The sequence below is a fragment of the Amphiura filiformis genome, chromosome 10 (genome assembly GCF_039555335.1).
Source record: "Amphiura filiformis chromosome 10, Afil_fr2py, whole genome shotgun sequence".
In the NCBI taxonomy this organism is placed as follows: Eukaryota; Metazoa; Echinodermata; class Ophiuroidea; order Amphilepidida; family Amphiuridae; genus Amphiura; species Amphiura filiformis.
In genome coordinates, this window is record NC_092637.1 from 25,921,668 (window position 1) to 25,938,871 (window position 17,204).

A 17,204-nucleotide genomic window follows, 5' to 3' on the forward strand; every position below is an offset into this window, starting at 1 on the left:
TAAATTCAACACGTTTCACATCCAACGTTTCACATCCACGTTTCACAACAGTTATTCATCAAAAAATTCAATAACACCTCTTTTCAGAGGCACCACTTATTTACTTTGCTCTGTTAACAAGGGTGGTCTTAAGTGAATGGCTTTTCAAAACCACCAAAACCTTTTACTAAGTACTTGATATCGAATTTCGCCAACAAATCAAATTCGGGATGGTGTTATCAAGTACTCGAGTGAAATCTTGGCTACAATCTTAATTTTACCGCATATTGCAATTAATTCAGTACAAAAATAGCTACGAATGTTGCTTGATTTAGTTTATTTGAATGAAACCAATCCTTATTTCTGTAATTTGATAGAAGTATCTTTCAACAATCATTACACATCAGCTCCTTGCAACTCAATGCACATCAACGGAAGTTATTTATTTCTCTATATTTTTAGCATAAAACTAATCTAAAGATACGACACAGTATGCTGTGTGCTTGTGTAATGAAGACGCAATCACTATGGACCACAATGGCCTCATCCCAATTCCATAGTTCAATAACCTCAATTAAACAATTATAGAGAAAAAATAACCTCAAGTTGCGGAGTACGAGTTTGTGTACCCAAATTTTTAAAGGTCATTAAATGAATGTGCAACTGTATTGAGGTTAAAGATATGTGCCTGATAGATGAGCATGTTGTGGGTCCTAGTCAATGCAATTGAGAAAATGAGACATTCAGATGCATATTCACACAAACAAAGTGTGACGATGAATATCTATCGCAAATAGCTGCTTCATGGCTATTTTGTTCACTACGTCTTACACCGCCCTGGGGCAACAGCAGACTAATGATATCAATGTTTATTTAGATCGCCAAAACTTACGCATTACTTCATTGTTCAGTAAATGAGGTATAAATTCAACACGTTTCACCATGTAAACATCACAACAGTTATTCATCCAAAATAGTCGATTTATTATATTTGATGCAACATGTCTTCGTTATTTAATCGATTCCCATTCTATTTCCAGTAATGTTTAACTTCTAACGAATGTTTGATGACGCAAAATCGATAATATATTTCCACCAGGCATTTTACGTAACATATTATCGATTTGTGATTACAATTACATGGAGAAGCGCGTTGCATACAGAAGATAGTGTTTTCGTCAAATATTCAGAGTCTGTTTTGGCCACTACGTTTGTTCGTATAAAAAATATTGTTCTTTATTTTGATATGAATGTAAATGAGTGGACCAGAGAAGCATGGTATAATTTTATAGCACGTACCTTTACAGGCAGATTATGCAAGAAAAGAGTAATCTACTTACTTATTTCTACACATATTACAGAAACAAACAAAAAACCGGCTAGTGAATAATCCAAAATGAAGGCCAGCGAGTGAACCAGACTGGAACCATAGACTGTAAAAAATATATGCTAGAACACATTAACTCTTACGTGTATTTCTTTCTCTTTTTGATACCAACTGTATCATGGTATGCACATTTCTCCTAGTAAAGTGCAATTTATAGGTGAAGAATGAGTTACCTACTAGCTTTAATATAATTAGGAGACAAGGAGTACAAAATTAATGCTATTGGGACTGGACGAGGAAACATAATTGTATTTTATATATTAATTTCTCTTTCTTTCTTTGGTATCTTTTCAACCAATTGTGTGCACGTTTGTCATAGTTTTTATGAGCAGTTTAAGTAAGAAAAAAATTCACTATTATTACTGATCTGTTACAGATTACTATTACGGCGACCAAGAATACAAGATGAAGGCTAGTGAATGGACAAGAAGAGCAGACGTGGATAGTGGGGATGAATACGACGAGAGAAGGGCAAGAGCTATTTATCAATCAGTGCCCGGGGGTAGTCGTCATTTGAAGCATGGGGTAAGACGTTTTGCTTAAGGTGACATTGATGGGTTTTTTATATGGTTACGATCCTAAGTGTTTTATGGTGGAAAATGTTGCATAATGTCAGAATGATCGTTTGAAACTCTTGGTTGTTCATTATGTTATCACATTTAACAATACTCAATTAATTGATTTTCAGAATTAACACGATTAATTGTAAATTTTTCTGGGTCAATACCATTAGGCCTACTTACAAAGATGCAGATGTTGATACAATTAACAATAGTTAATTCATTGATTTAATAATAAGGATCGACCAAGCATCGATAGTTGATCGAAAGATCGAACTAATTTGGTTCTATTGCCTTGTGGTACCATATAACCGAAATTGCCATCATAACCAAAGAAGATTTTCACAGCATCCCAGAAAACACCATGTGCTGTACATGCCACTTGTTTGGAATTTGATCGTTTTCAGCCAGACCAAACCATGGCATATCTTTTATACGAACAGGAGCCAGGAAAGGACTTTCTGTGCAAATACCCCGGGACAAATACCCAATGTCACACTCGAATGCATTTGCGCATCTACCAGGACTACCCTTCTCCGTTACGTGCTGAAAGTTTCGAGATTGCAATCTATATACATCAGTGAACATCAAAAGAGAAGCTATAGGTTGATCTCCGTGTCAAATAATGACTGGTTCCCATTTTACTACAAATTTCATAACTCCGTTTGTCTTACTTTCACGATCTCTTAATATTTCTAAGAGCCCCAGTGATATTGTTGCTGTAAACGCTAACAGTCTCACCTTAATATTCACTACACGTTTTTGGTAGAGATTATTTAGATATCAATTTACAATTACGCATAACCAAGTTAAAATATTGAAATAGATAACAAAGATAGTGGCACGCTACAAGGGAGTGGGGACCCGTATTTGTAAAGAAGACGGGTATTAATGAAGATCATGACAGTCCGTTACCTTAACCACTAGAAGGCTATGCTAGCGCATCTATGACACTAACAAAGGTGCGAAACTCTGAATTTTGGTGATTTTTACGATCATCCGAATACACTGAATCACTGAATAGGGTTTTTTTGTCCTTTTTGAAATCCCAAGAAGGTATGCCCCCCTCCCGAGTGGTGTCAAATGAAAGAGAAAAAAGTAAAGAATACCCTAAATATAATTTCCCCACTGGCGGTGACACTCCACATAAGACCTGGGCCAATGTTCGTTTTGTGGGTCCTTTTCATATTATCTTGTAATGCCAGGAAAGCGTGCCTCCCTGGAGAAAAAATTGAAAAAAATAAAAGACGAAAATAAAAATAATTTCCCTGCCCGGGGATGACACACCTCATAAGACTCGGGTCAACATTCCTATTTTGGGTCATTTTCGTACTCGAAATTCCAAGAAGGAATGACCCCTGACAGTGGTAAATACCACAATATACTGCCGAAGCCCCATGGTTCAGGTATGGTGCGGTAACCGCTCTAGATTTTTAGCATTAACTAGATTGCACATGAAAATGTCTTTATAATTAAAGTACTTACAATCTATACGGTACTTTATGAGCTATAACTTCCTTTTTTAGTGTATTCATTTTTCTATTTCAATTTATCCAGCTTGTTGCTCTTGATTTGTTTCTTATTCTTAGGGTCGTCACGTGTCGCGTCAGGAATACGAATTCCCCACCAAGCGGTACAGATTAAAACGTGACCCCATTGACCACTCTGCACGTAGCAATGGCGTGGGCATGCGCATTGTTGGCGGGAAAAGCCAACCAGAAACCGGTCAGTTAGTCGCATTTGTGGCTGATATTTACGAGGGTGGAGTTGCCGCCAAAACAGACGGTGAGTTGGAAGATATATTATTTACAATGTAGGCCTATATATGGTACGTTCTACAAAATAGTACCGTTCTACAACGGGCTTTACTTGTTGTTTTGTCTGTTGTTGCTTTCTGTTGTTCTTTCTTACTATTTTTGCATATATATCTGTTTATTTAGCAAAATACACGATACAATTAAGGAATTTGGTTTACCAGTGTATCCGGGAGTTGGAAAAACTACTGTGGTGGCAACATTGTCACAATGCTTTGCTAATACCAAATCCCGAATTACCATGGTTAAAATGGATTTCATTAATTTGTAGGGTATGCGTGTGGGTGTTGGGGAGAAAGTACTCATGCGACACAGTCCCTCATTCCAAAAGTTTTGGTTTCTCTTTTCTTTTCTTTTTAAAAATGTCATATTAGGGAAATGGGACTCTGCGAATTTATGTATTGCGTAGGGAGGAGTGCTACAAATTTTAAGTTTCTAACTTCATCTCTGGGGCCAAGGGCCCTTGGGCCCCCTCGAAATAAGGAGGGCCCAAGGGCCCTTGGCCCCAGAGATTCAGAGATGAAGGGACCATGTGTGCTGGCATGCCGTTGTGTGTGCATCGGGGTGCGTGCGCTCATGCACCCTTCACCTGTGTACCCCTTTTCCACCCACACCGACTCCCGGAGCCGACTCACACCTGCATGCTGATGTTTTAATATGTGGCAATATCCATTTTTGCTTTATATGTGCAATATTTTTCATCTTTTATCTTGCATTATTTGAATTTAAATTTGTTGTTTATATATTTTGTATTTGTAATTTAGTAATATTTTGATGTCTTTAAATTTTGTAAAAATTGCTCAATTTGGCCTTAGGGCCACGATGCTTTTTCTAATAAAATGAAATGAAATGAAATGAAATTCTAACTAAGGGTAGAAATAACGATACCGGTAATCACGTCAGTCAAGAGCTCAGGCAGGATAGGAAACCACCTGACCAAAACCAAAACTAAAATTCAATATTTGAAATGAGGGAGTGTCATTATCTTTGCTAACGTACATTTACTGAAAGATGTTTAAGTTAAAAGATTTTAATCTTAAATGTTAATCATTTCAGGTATTCATAAGGGTGACCAGGTACTGGAATGGTGTGGTGTATATCTAACGGGGAAAACGTACGAAGAGGTACAAAGAATAACTCAGGGATCTGAAAAAGAAATAGACATCGTTATACGATGGTAAGTATTCCTGAAAAAAAGTGTGTTTAGCAATCAAACACAATATTTCTATATTTGTTTTTAAATATTCTTGTCAAATTCCTAAATACCAATGTTCAAATGCTAAACATCCTACTCTAAACATATATAATATTTAAACAAATTTGTTTTTTGGGTTACCATAAATTTAACATTAAAAATATTAAATTATGAGACAACTCTTGGACTTTACATAAGATTTCGAATATATACATTTCTAAAATGCCCATATTGATAGGAACAATTCTGTCTATCATATATGCAAATCGGATGTTATTGAAAATTTGAATTCGTTTGACCTTTGATTGACATTGACCCTATAACTGCTAAACTAAGCACATAATGGTAATCCACAGGCCTCGAAATAAGGAGGGCCCAAGGGCCCTTGGCCCCAGAAAAACAGTGAGGGCCCGCAAAAGATAATCCGGCGGGCCCAAATGGCCCGCAAAAAATTAACCATTTTTCTCACTTTCTTGTGGGGTTCATATGTTAAAACCAATGGCCCAAATAAATCCTGGCTTATTTCGAGGCCTGGTAATCCATATATTTTTGTAATCCTTGTACCCTAACGAGTAATTTGGAACCAATTTAAAACAAATCGGACCATTTTGAAATTTTGACCCCACTTGACCCCTCACGTGACTCCTACTTGGAGGGGGTCAAATCGACCCAAATTTTCAGAAAAAAATTTTTGACCCCCAGTGACTTATAATCTGCCAATAACTCAATTTCGTCAAAATGGCACTTGACTACTTTAACTACTGGCGTCTTTATTTTGACTTATGCTTTGTGGCTGTAACATGCAAAATTTAATATCTTGGCCAATTTTCCTTCAAATTGCAAAAAAATATTCATATTTGACTTTTATAACATTTTGTAAAAGAAAGTGTTGTATTTATCTGGAATGGGGAATTGATACACACTCATATACAAAGAAATGTAGAAACTGTGCAATAAAGGTACATTATACCAATATAATCTTCTTTCCATTAACAACTGAAAATGTGAAGGATATTTTTTACTCCTTTTGCAGTGGTACAAACCTTTTAGATTCACCTCGTCCATCACGCCGAAGACGCCAGCAACAGCAACCGGAACCACAACCTCAACCTCAAAAAGCCGCCAAAGAACTTCCACAGCGTAAGCATATCACAATTTTACATCTGAAATCAAATCAAAATATGAGGGTGTTTCTTCATTCAAGAGTAGCTTTCAGAGTAGCCTAGCCTTAAGACATACCGTCATCTACAAGCACATCAGCTTACTTAGGCATACTTTTTAGTACCTCGGACAACACGTTCAAATGAAGTGCGCCCTCCAAAAAAGATGTTAAATTATTTGCACGTTTAGCAAAAACAATGAATTGTGTTGGCATGTTAACGACAGATTCGTGTCTCACGAACATTTAGCTCAGTTGGTAGAGCACAAGACGTTGAAGTATACGCATTCACTCTAATAATCGATCTATGTTGCTTCATGTTTTGCCATAATCAGTTGTCTTAGGGCATTTAAATAAAAGCACTTAATTTAATGCCCACGACACCAGATGGGCGTCTAGACAGGATGTCTGGAAAAGTGACCTTTGGCACAGCGGGTGGTCTTCCAGTATATTTCAATTGGAAACGCGGGATGCATGTCCAAATTTTCTAGCAAATTTGTCACTTTTTTGCAACTTTGTAGTATTATTGTAAGAGTTTCCCTGATAACTTTTTTTCCATCGATCAAAACTTTTAAAATTTGGTTCTTGAAAACATACTAAAAACAGAATCCCCCAATGTATAATAAAGTTGCCTATATAATTTTCAGCAATTTTGATCTTTTAGCATTGTAGCACATCTACTGATCACTTGGTGGTTTTGGTATGGCGGCGCCCATGGGTCACGTGGGCATTAAATTTAGTGCCTTTTATTTAATACCCTATGGTAACTGATAATTGTGACCCTGACTTCATAGTGGTGTGTTCTGTCTGCAACTATCTAAGTTATTATGGTCTAAGTAGAAGAATTAGTATAATCACATGGCAATACAAAAAGAGTGTAGGTGTTATCTGTACAAATCTGTATAAAACAATGGTTAAGCGACACAAGGACTTATGTCCATCATGTATGAACGATTGCCAGTCATTGCATAAGTCCTTGTCATGCGTTCTCCAAAGTGAAGAACATACACGCATACAATTCCACCATAACTACAGGGCATGTGCATCACTCGCAATCATAATCATGATTTGCAGGAACTAATGGACATACGTCTTTGTGCAGCTGATATATAAATTCATATCCTGTAATTCCATTTGTTACAGCCGCTGCAGGTAGAGAACAGCAAGTCCATCCTTCTCGTAATGGCGTCGATCCAAAAATGTTATCTGAACGTTTAGAAGGCATCTCTAAGGCGCAGTATGTCTATAGTTCACCTAGCGTGGCCGCTGCTAGCGACAGCTCAACACCAAAGGTAAATATAATTATCATTTTTTCTTTGATCTCAAATGTTTAACGAAATCGTAGCAGTATTTAAACAAATTACGATACTGACCCGTTCGACAAATTGCCGTATTTTACCTGCAAAAAGTGGTAATAACTCATTAAATCATATTCTGGCTAAACCAATGCTTCTAGGTCATTTACTGGAAATCTGGACTGGATAATATCATCGGATTTAACTAATTACCCAAGTCATAATAGTCATTGGATTTAGGAACAGGGACAGAACTGAAGCTGTCAAAAAGAAGACCTCTAGCATAATGACGTCACATTACGATCATTAGATGATGTGACATTGTGTTTTCATTTGGCGCACTCTCTATTATTGCTTTTGCTTCATCGGCGAACAGCCTTAATATTTTTATATTTTTGTAGGTACAATGTTGTTTTTCGGTAATGTTCATCATATCGCAAGAGAAAGGTAGTTTTTGCTTTCCAAGTATATCGCTACATTTACATCAGAGATCCTATACAATGAGATGAGACGCTCCGTACACACGACCTATACCGATATTGAGGACAGCAAAAATGTGACTCTTAATAAATTAATAAGGAATTAATAGTCCATGACGTGATGGACGTATTGACCCAATCACAGAACAGAGTTTTGCGTAGACTGTATGTCAGGACCAGCAAGGGTTTGCGCGATAGGCGGGAAAACCTCATATGTACATTTGGCCCTTGAATATGGATGAAACCCTTCAATATAAAGTCTACACCTATAAGGTTTTATTCATGTTCAAGGGCCAAAAGTAAATATGAGGTTTGTCCTGCATGTACTTTGGCCCTTGAACATGGATAAAGCAAACTCTTCAATATAAATTCTACACCTACAAGGCTTTATTCATGTTCAAGGGCCAAAAGTACATTATGAGGTTTTTCCCGCCCAGTGACGATATCTATTCAGTATAAGATGGCACATGACCTTGTTCGTTTTCCACGTACATACTCACAGTTTATATCACGAAAGGACATGTTCAAGTTGTAGCAACATTCACTAAAGCTAAATCACATTTTCCAAATGTTGATATAATTTGACCTTTGTCTCCTCTGAGGACCCTGTGTACTTTTCCAATGGTCATGTGCCATCTTATAGTGAACGGACTATATTGTACTGTCCTCAAACTAGGTCCGGAGTGTCTCGGGCCTGTTCATATTCTTCTTGCCTGCCACGGAAAAACAGAGGGCGCCACTGATATAAACAAATGACATACTTTTGTCACTGCATCTATAGTCACTTAGCCATAGTTAATATTATTGATGTGTCAAGAACTTGTGAATATTTAAATATTATTGGAACATTTTGGAATGCATTTTCCCTAATTGTGACATGCTCCTACGAAATGAGCGTGAAGTCGTAAGTTGGTAGTTTCGAGACATCCTGGCTGCTTAATTGATGTTCTTTTTTTAATGCACACATGTACACGCCAGTAGTATGTCTTTGTGAATGGGGCATGCTGTATGCCAGAAGTATGTATTTTGTTAATGGGACACAGCATGCACAATAGGGCATTCACAAAGGACATACTGGCTTATACGTGTGTGCACATAAAACAAAGAACATCAACTCAGCAGCCAGGAGGTCACGAAACTACCAATTTGCGACTTTACGCTCATTTTGTGGCAAAGCAGGTCTCAAATGTTGGTTAACGATAAGCCACTTTAAGTGATAAAACATTATTACCAGTTTTTATAATAATAAATAACAGATAATAGATGAGTAAATATCATTTTGAAACAGCTTTTAAGTTTGGATTGCTTTTTCAAAAAACGAAGGCAGCGTCTTGTTACCATGGTTACATCATCAGTAACCATGATAATAGTGCTTTTGAAATAACATTGTTGTATCTGCGCACAATATCGACTATATCACATGTACAATTCATTAATCCGTGCTTTAAAAGTGCAATGGACTTAATTTGATTTAATTTTCTCAACAGATTCAACTTGTGCTTAAATATATTGTTTTATATGTTTGTGAAAATGACCCTTATTTGCTGTCCTGTAAAAGTTGCATGTTACCTGCTAAAAGCACTACCCCATGCACAACAAACATATCGCATTGCTAATGCAAATGTATCATGTCACCCCAAAACCCAAAATGAACAAGAACAACCCGAACACTACCACATGCCCAACATTAAACATCCGATCGTACTGCTAATGCAAAACGTACCATATCACCCCAAACCCCAATTGAACAAGAACAACCCAAGCACTACCACATGTCCATCAAACATCCGATCGCACTGCTAATGCAAAATAAACCATGTCACCCAAAACCCAAATGAGCAAGAACAACGCGAGCACTACCCCGTGCCCGTCAAACATCCGATCGCATTGCTAATGCAAAACAAACCATGTCACCCAAACCCCAAATGAACCAGAACAACTCGGGCACCAGTTAATGCACCCTTACCTACCAACAATAGCACCCCAAAATGGCACCTAGCTCCCTCCCTACCTAAGTAGACTTAGCCAAGATGAGAATAATGTCTGAAACAGTCTGTGTTTTCATATCTGCAGAGAAAAGGAAGAGATAGAACAAAGAAGATCAGTGGAGAAATCCAGGTAGATCATATTCTTTGTTCAAATGTAGAATAAACCTTTTCCTCTATTCCACAAAGCATCATTCCCAATCTTACTTCCAAGGTCGGATTTTCGGGCGTATTTGGTACCATGAACCGTGATGCATGATGGGATTGAAAAAAAATAGGGGAGGTAGAATGAGCGACAGAGAAAGCCAGAGTTAGATAGATGGGGAGAGAAATGTTTATGTATAAATTTCACTGCAATAATTCATCTTATGGAAATGGTACATAAAATCAATTCTAATAACACTCTTTTAATGAGTGCTTGTGAGTAGAAAAAAAAATTTCTTCAATTTAGTTAAAAATATACAAATTTGCCTAAATTTTTCTTTCATTTAATTGAATCAAATTAAATTAAAAATGAAATTTTATTAACTTTCGCTCAGAAATTGTTTACTTTCTAACCTTGAAACAACTTAATCAAACTTACAACTTCAAAAGAAATCTTCTCTTTAAATTACATAACCGTAATCTATATCGTAAAGTGAACAAGTTCAAACTGCATGTTCCGCAGTAACAGGGTTATTTCCTGATTTTCATATTTTGATAATCATAATTTTGTACCTGACAGGTCCAGTTGAACTTTGATGAAAGAAATCATGATCTTATAGTAACTCTTTTACGAGCAAGAGGGCTAGCACCCAAAGACATGAATGGATTGGCCGATCCATTTGTTAAGACATGTCTTCTACCTGGAAGAGGGTAAGTTACTTGTTTTTCACCAGTCTCACATCTTGGAATGAGTGAGATTACACCGAAGTAGTCTATAATGATAGACAAAGAAAAAAAAAAGACCAGTTCGCGTCGTAAGTTCTGGCAACTAGACTGAAAATGCCGTACTGCGCAGTGCGCAAGTCGAAATCCAATCACGGTGCGCTTTTGCTCTGACGTCAGACGCGATTTAGTCAAGTTTTTATCTCTGTCTTTCATAGGGTCATGTACAGTGTTACACGTCACCATTTCAGACAACACTATGGCCAATGGCGTATTTAGCCGAAAATGGGTATCATCCATTAAAACCGCGGCAGATGGCGCAATCGACCGTGTCAAACAAAAAGTCGAAAAATGTTGTATTCAATACCGTATGTTTGAGAAACAAATTAGATCATAGACGCTAAAAATTCAAATCCGTAACCTGAACTTCAAAAGAAAATTCCATTCTTATGTTTATTGTTAGTTTAACAGTGTTTACAACCATTTAAGTGTAATGCTTGAATCTAACTCATCACTCATACATCTTGATATTATTCATATATTTCAGGTCAGAGAATAAGCGCAAAACACGCTATGTACCGAAGACACTTACACCAGAATGGAACCAAACAGTGATATATCGTAATATTCATCCCATTGAATTAGGCGCCAAAATACTCGAAATTACTGTCTGGGATTTTGACAGGTTTACTTTTAATGATTTCATGGGGCAGGTTAGTAACTGCGTTTATTTGTTTTTAAAGTTCATGTATTAAATGGCTTGCCTTTAACCATTACTGGTAAAACAAAATCATGGGTATTCCCAAAATTCGCTACTGGCATGTTCATGCCATGAACATGGCAAGACATTCTGATTCTTTTGTTTTTGTATATAGCATGAATTTCCTCTATCAAGGATTCATGGGTAGTTAATTTTGAACCCATAAATTGTAATTGACGCCCTTGAATAAAGAATTAATGGGCATGGGAGTAGAGAAAATTTGACATTGACCATGATTCATGCCATGAGTTACCCATGAACATGCCCTGATCATGTCAAGGCTCTTACTATTAACGCATGACAAAATAAAAGCATGTCAGGGCATGAATATTCATGTATGAGCATGAACAACCCATCAAAAATCCCCAAATTCACGAAAATTCATGCCTGTTGCTAGCGAAAATAGGGCATGTTCTTGGCATGTTCATGGCAAGATCTTGGCATGTTCATGGGCATGACGCATGCCTAAATTTTTGCCTTGAATATTAAGGTATTTTGATTAGGCTACAGGTCGACAGTACGAAGCTTCATTAGTCCAAAAACCCAATAACTTTGTTATAAACCCCAATCCTTCACAAGTTACCCAAACCCTAAACTTCATCCTAAATAAACCTGAGCCCTAATCCTAACCGTAACCCTAAACATAGCCTTAACTCTAATCCTAACTCTAGTTTATAACCTATCCCTAACTCTAGTTTATAACCCATCCCTAACTCTAGTTTATAACCTATCCCTAACTCTAGTTTATAACCCATCCCTAACTCTAGTTTATAACCTATCCCTAACTCTAGTTTATAACCTATCCCTATCTCTAGTTTATAACCTATCCCTAACTCTAGTTTATAACCTATCCCTAACTCTAGTTTATAACCCATCCCTAACTCTAGTTTATAACCCATCCCTAACTCTAGTTTATAACCTATCCCTAACTCTAGTAACTGTTTATAACCTATCCCTAACTCTAGTTTATAACCTATCCCTAACACTAACCTTAACATTATCGCTAAAAGCAGCTGCTAAAAGTAATCCTAACCTAAAATAACTAAACACTAGCTTTAACCTTTTCGGACTAATGTAGGACTGTTCACGGTATTTGGTATGTTTGTGTTTCAAGCTTTACTATGGTAGATACAACCCCATTCTGAAATTTTATATCAAACCTCCTCCTATAATATAATACCAATAGATAACTATGGGTCTCATTTCTCCAGTGATACCAAACTAAGTACCCCCTCCCCATCCTCTGCATAAAATGACTATGATGTCATAAGTGGTTCTCGAAAAGTTGCGAAACTATAGATTAACAATTGAAACTTAAAATCTTTTCAACCAATTGATTACAAAATATCTAAAATGTTGATAAATTGCAGGTTCTTCTTGATCTATCGGATCGGCAGTGGGTTGATAATAAGCCACGTTGGTTCACATTACAAGACCAACCAGCCAATGCAAGCCACGAAGCCCTCTCCCCTAGAATGCTATCCCCAGTGGCCTCAACATCCAGACTGCCTCAAGGAGGTACTACGCCCTCACCGAAAAACCATCGGTCGAAACATCAAGGGTCACCGCGCAGGTCGCGGAGTCACATGGCCGAATCTGGAGGTCAAAGTTCGCGGTCTTCCGGATATGAATATTCAGATTCTGATAGACCTAGTCATAGCAGTAAATCTAGTTATCAAGGTAAGATATAAAGAACATAGAGGGCGCTATATATAATATCAATCTTTTAATTTTAAATTTACGCTGATATCATAAAGCGAAATACGATACGTCTGATTGATAGTGAAGTATATAATGACAAAGCCGGTATTCATTGTCCTAATTTTTACTGAATACTTAATAATACAAGCCAGGTCAGCAAATTTTCTTGGATGGTAAAATTATTACAATTTTATGGTTTTCTGACTGGTACTTTACATGCTATTTACAAAATTAATGTTCAACGTTTTGAAGTTTCAGCCACATGACCTAATTAGTTCAAGTTGATTTGGAACCGATCTGTATTTAAATAAGCATGATAAGAGGTGGAATGTTATACTAGTTTCTTACATCTCACAACAATATCAGAATGTGCTTCCCAATATTTGCATAACTTGATCTTGTCAGCTAGTACGTAGACTCATTCCAAAAGCATATGTTTACAACATAAATGTAGGACCTATTATGCAGCACTTAAATTATGTCGTAAGATATAATACTATTTTTGGGTCTTAGCTAGAAATTGAATAAAATTGCCTGTCCTAATTTGACCTTTAAAACATTTACCAGACGTCTATAGCCCATTGGGGGTTCAAAGTGTTCAAATATGAGCTGATATATGGCCTTGTTGTACAAATCTGAAAAGGTCAGTTAGCTTCTCAACATATACAATGGTAAGCATCTGTCAAAGGCATTAACTTTGCCCGTCCCATGAGCAAACTCCCCGTCTAAAATGACGAGCAGACGGGTGGCTAGCTAATCGACACTGCCGGCCATGATATACAATGCTTAAAATAGGTATTAATGTGTACCGACGGGGACGTGAGTTTCTAGTGCATGAACAACACTCTTAGAAAAAAGGGCTTCCAGGGGTTCTGCACATAGTGAATAGAGGTGGTTAGGTTTTTTCCATCTTTAAAACACCAATCAAAATACTTTCATCTGTTTCAGCTACTGTGTCATACACCGCATTAATTTCCTTGGACCTTTGGATGTAATGTAATGGGTAATAGGAACTCTCCCCTCCAGTAAACACCCATTACCCAGGAAAAAATTGCATAAGATTTCATTGTAGGTGGAACAGATTACCGCTAATTTGGCTATTCCACTTAAAGTCCACACTACCCCTGTAGAAGATTTAGCTAAAATCTTCCACAAAGGGAGTATGAGTTTTGGATAGAATAAACAGTTGGCTAACTTCCATGTAAAATACTTACTCCAGTTAATGAAGATAATAAGTAAAGCCATAATACTCCCCTTGTTGAAAATGTTTCCAAAATCTAATATTAAATGGAATAGCACATTATATGCTTATCTTCCATAATTGTTGGATACAAATGAATGTAATTGGTGAGGGGTTATTTATGAAAATTCCTTTTGCATGTTCATTCACATAATTTGCAGCTTAACACGCAGATATCTTCAATAGGGAGCCTACAGCAGGCAACCAACAAGCCAGCCAGCAGCACGGCTAAGCAGAGCACCTCTTGATTGCCCTACTTTCGCTTTCTCCCATCATGCATTTTCCAAAATGGCGTCTGTTGTATTTTTTTTTGCGTACCGTATTATATTTCTTCTTCTAAATACATCTCAGATTTGCTCCTAATTCTATATAACCGTGCATACCAAATATAGCCTATTTATGGCGCTCGTTTGTTAGATATCGCTATTCTAGCAAATGTATCATCGACATACAGTTACCTCAATTTAAATAATGTTAATAAGTACGCATGGCACATACCCCGCTCTTGTAAAAATGCATGATGGGAAAAATTTAAAGTCTATTATAGCCATTGCTTTAAATGCTTAGAACAAAGGTCTCAATTAATTGCAGAGTCTAACCTTGCTTAATCAAGCTAATTAACTCAAAGAAATGGATTGTTTCATAGTGTCATAATACCTAATGTAGCTTTGGCGATAATTTGATGCAGTTGGCCTGATCGATAGTGTAGAATAGCTATTAGAAGAATCGATGACATTTAACACTACATTGTTGATTATTATATGTTTCGTTTTCTAAGATGTAAATGTGATGTGACAGTAACAATAATTGCAAAAACCACGCGCTCGAAGTCATATTTAAAGACCTAAACAGGAAGCCCCGCTTGGCCAGTTCTCCACAGGAGAACTGACTTACACCTGTTACTTTGATGACATACAGAACAGAATTTACAGGATAAATTTTAACCTTGACTAATTCCCTAATGAACTTAGACCAAAAGCGGGGCTTCATCTTTAAGCTCATTAAAATACAACTTTGTATACAGTTATGTATACATGTGTGCTTCGAAAGTCAAAATACAAAAATAAGGTTTATAAAGTGTGTTTTGTGCAATAGCGGTCAGCACCTTTATGTAAAGCGCAATGACCTCATGTAACATTCTGGTGACTGTTGACAACGTAAATATATATGATCCATGTCTCCTGTTCAATTTTAAGCTTGAAGAAAGATACCCCTCTTGTTAATTTAAAACCCCTGCTAACACCAATCCTACATCACAATTAGCCCGGCTTATTATCATCAATCATCTTTCATTTACGGCTAAACCATTTAAAACAAAAGTATCATCAACATAGCGTTCCAATATTTATCCAGCTATTCTCTAAATATTGTATATAAAAAGACCATGTAATCAATGTTTATCGTTGTTAAAACTTTCTCTATAAGTGTATATATTTTGTTGTGGCTTTTTTACATTCCGTTTTCAAACAACAAAGGTGTCGTCAACATATCGTCACATTAGTTAACGAATTTGTGCCGAATAGTGTTCATGATAATGTAAGCGTGAATCTTTTATAACAATACTATTTGGTGCCGTTTTGTTACATTGCGTCTCTACCCGCAGCATGATATGAAGCAGGGCTCATCTATGGAGGGACAGGTATGCTCAACTTTAATCAACATTTAACATTTCCAAGTCGTCTGTCATTTCGTGAAGTGTGTAGTTCATGTTGTCTTGATTCTTTTTGAATAACATAACACGAATTTCACAAAATAAAAGTAGCCACAACAGTTACATACCTTGTATTTGTAACCTTCATGACTTCAAATGATCTGTCATATCGTGCATGATACGTGCATGCATGTGGTCTCCCTCATGGATCGATTCTTGGTCCTATTATCTTATTGTTTAAATTGAAATCAGTCTGGCATCTCAGGTAATGCAGATAAAAAAAGACATTTGAGTTTCTGGTGATATATTGAACTCTCTTTTTAGACCTCATGTATGTTTGTTTGTTCGTTCGTTTTTCATTTATTTTCAATAAGCAGAATAGGAATAACACTACTAGTATAAGCTTATATCTTTATGGAAGATTAAAGTCTTTAAAGATACCTAAAATATGTTACATGAATCATATTGAAGTCATGAAGGTGCCATTACCCTTAACTAAGTAATCATGATTGCGTAGATATATATTATTAACATGATGTGCCTAGATGCTAATAGAGACCTTGTTATATTTTAACCTTATACTAATTTTGCAAGCTTTCTAATGCTTTTTAAAGCATCTAATGCTTTTAATACATTTAAAGTGAAGAACATGCACAACCCACCCAAGCTACAACTAGACATCAATTTCAATCACGATTGTAGAATGAATGCGCATGATATATTTGCACAAATCTTATAGTCCCGTGTGTTTTCAATAAATTAATTATGCATGTGGCATGATATATTATTATGAGAGATACTACTGCATTTATTTGCATAATTATATTCATGCGTTTCATGATTTTGATTGAGAAAATATATAAGTATAGTATATTTTCAAATTTGTTCATAGACCATTCTCATCATTTGCATAATTTTTGCATTTGGAATATGTAAGGGTGACGTGCTATAGAAATCAAAGCTACAAGTTGTAGACACAAACTAAAGAAGTAAAAATTCCTTCTTGTCCAATTGACAGCGGTTATTGAGATTTTCAAAGTAAAATTGGAATGCCTTTCGTTTTGAATCAAAGCTGGATATTATTGTTATGGAAAATCAGTAAGGGCAAGAAATCTGTTAATTTGTTTTCAAA

At 36.5% G+C, this 17,204-nt stretch overlaps 1 protein-coding gene across 2 annotated transcripts in view; it reads left to right on the forward strand.

The window, feature by feature from the left end:
- Positions 1 to 17,204, forward strand: part of LOC140162691 (protein piccolo-like) — a 50,549-nt gene that overhangs the window by 22,232 nt on the left and 11,113 nt on the right. The window contains exons 3-11 of one of the 2 annotated variants that reach the window (XM_072185963.1): positions 1,743 to 1,891; positions 3,516 to 3,711; positions 4,797 to 4,917; positions 5,969 to 6,075; positions 7,238 to 7,386; positions 9,921 to 9,986; positions 10,578 to 10,708; positions 11,268 to 11,433; positions 12,851 to 13,160. In XM_072185963.1, coding sequence (XP_072042064.1) covers positions 1,743 to 1,891; positions 3,516 to 3,711; positions 4,797 to 4,917; positions 5,969 to 6,075; positions 7,238 to 7,386; positions 9,921 to 9,986; positions 10,578 to 10,708; positions 11,268 to 11,433; positions 12,851 to 13,160 — 1,395 coding nt within the window. The remainder of the gene's footprint in view (positions 1 to 1,742; positions 1,892 to 3,515; positions 3,712 to 4,796; positions 4,918 to 5,968; positions 6,076 to 7,237; positions 7,387 to 9,920; positions 9,987 to 10,577; positions 10,709 to 11,267; positions 11,434 to 12,850; positions 13,161 to 17,204) is intronic. The other variant, XM_072185964.1, reaches the window with a different exon arrangement.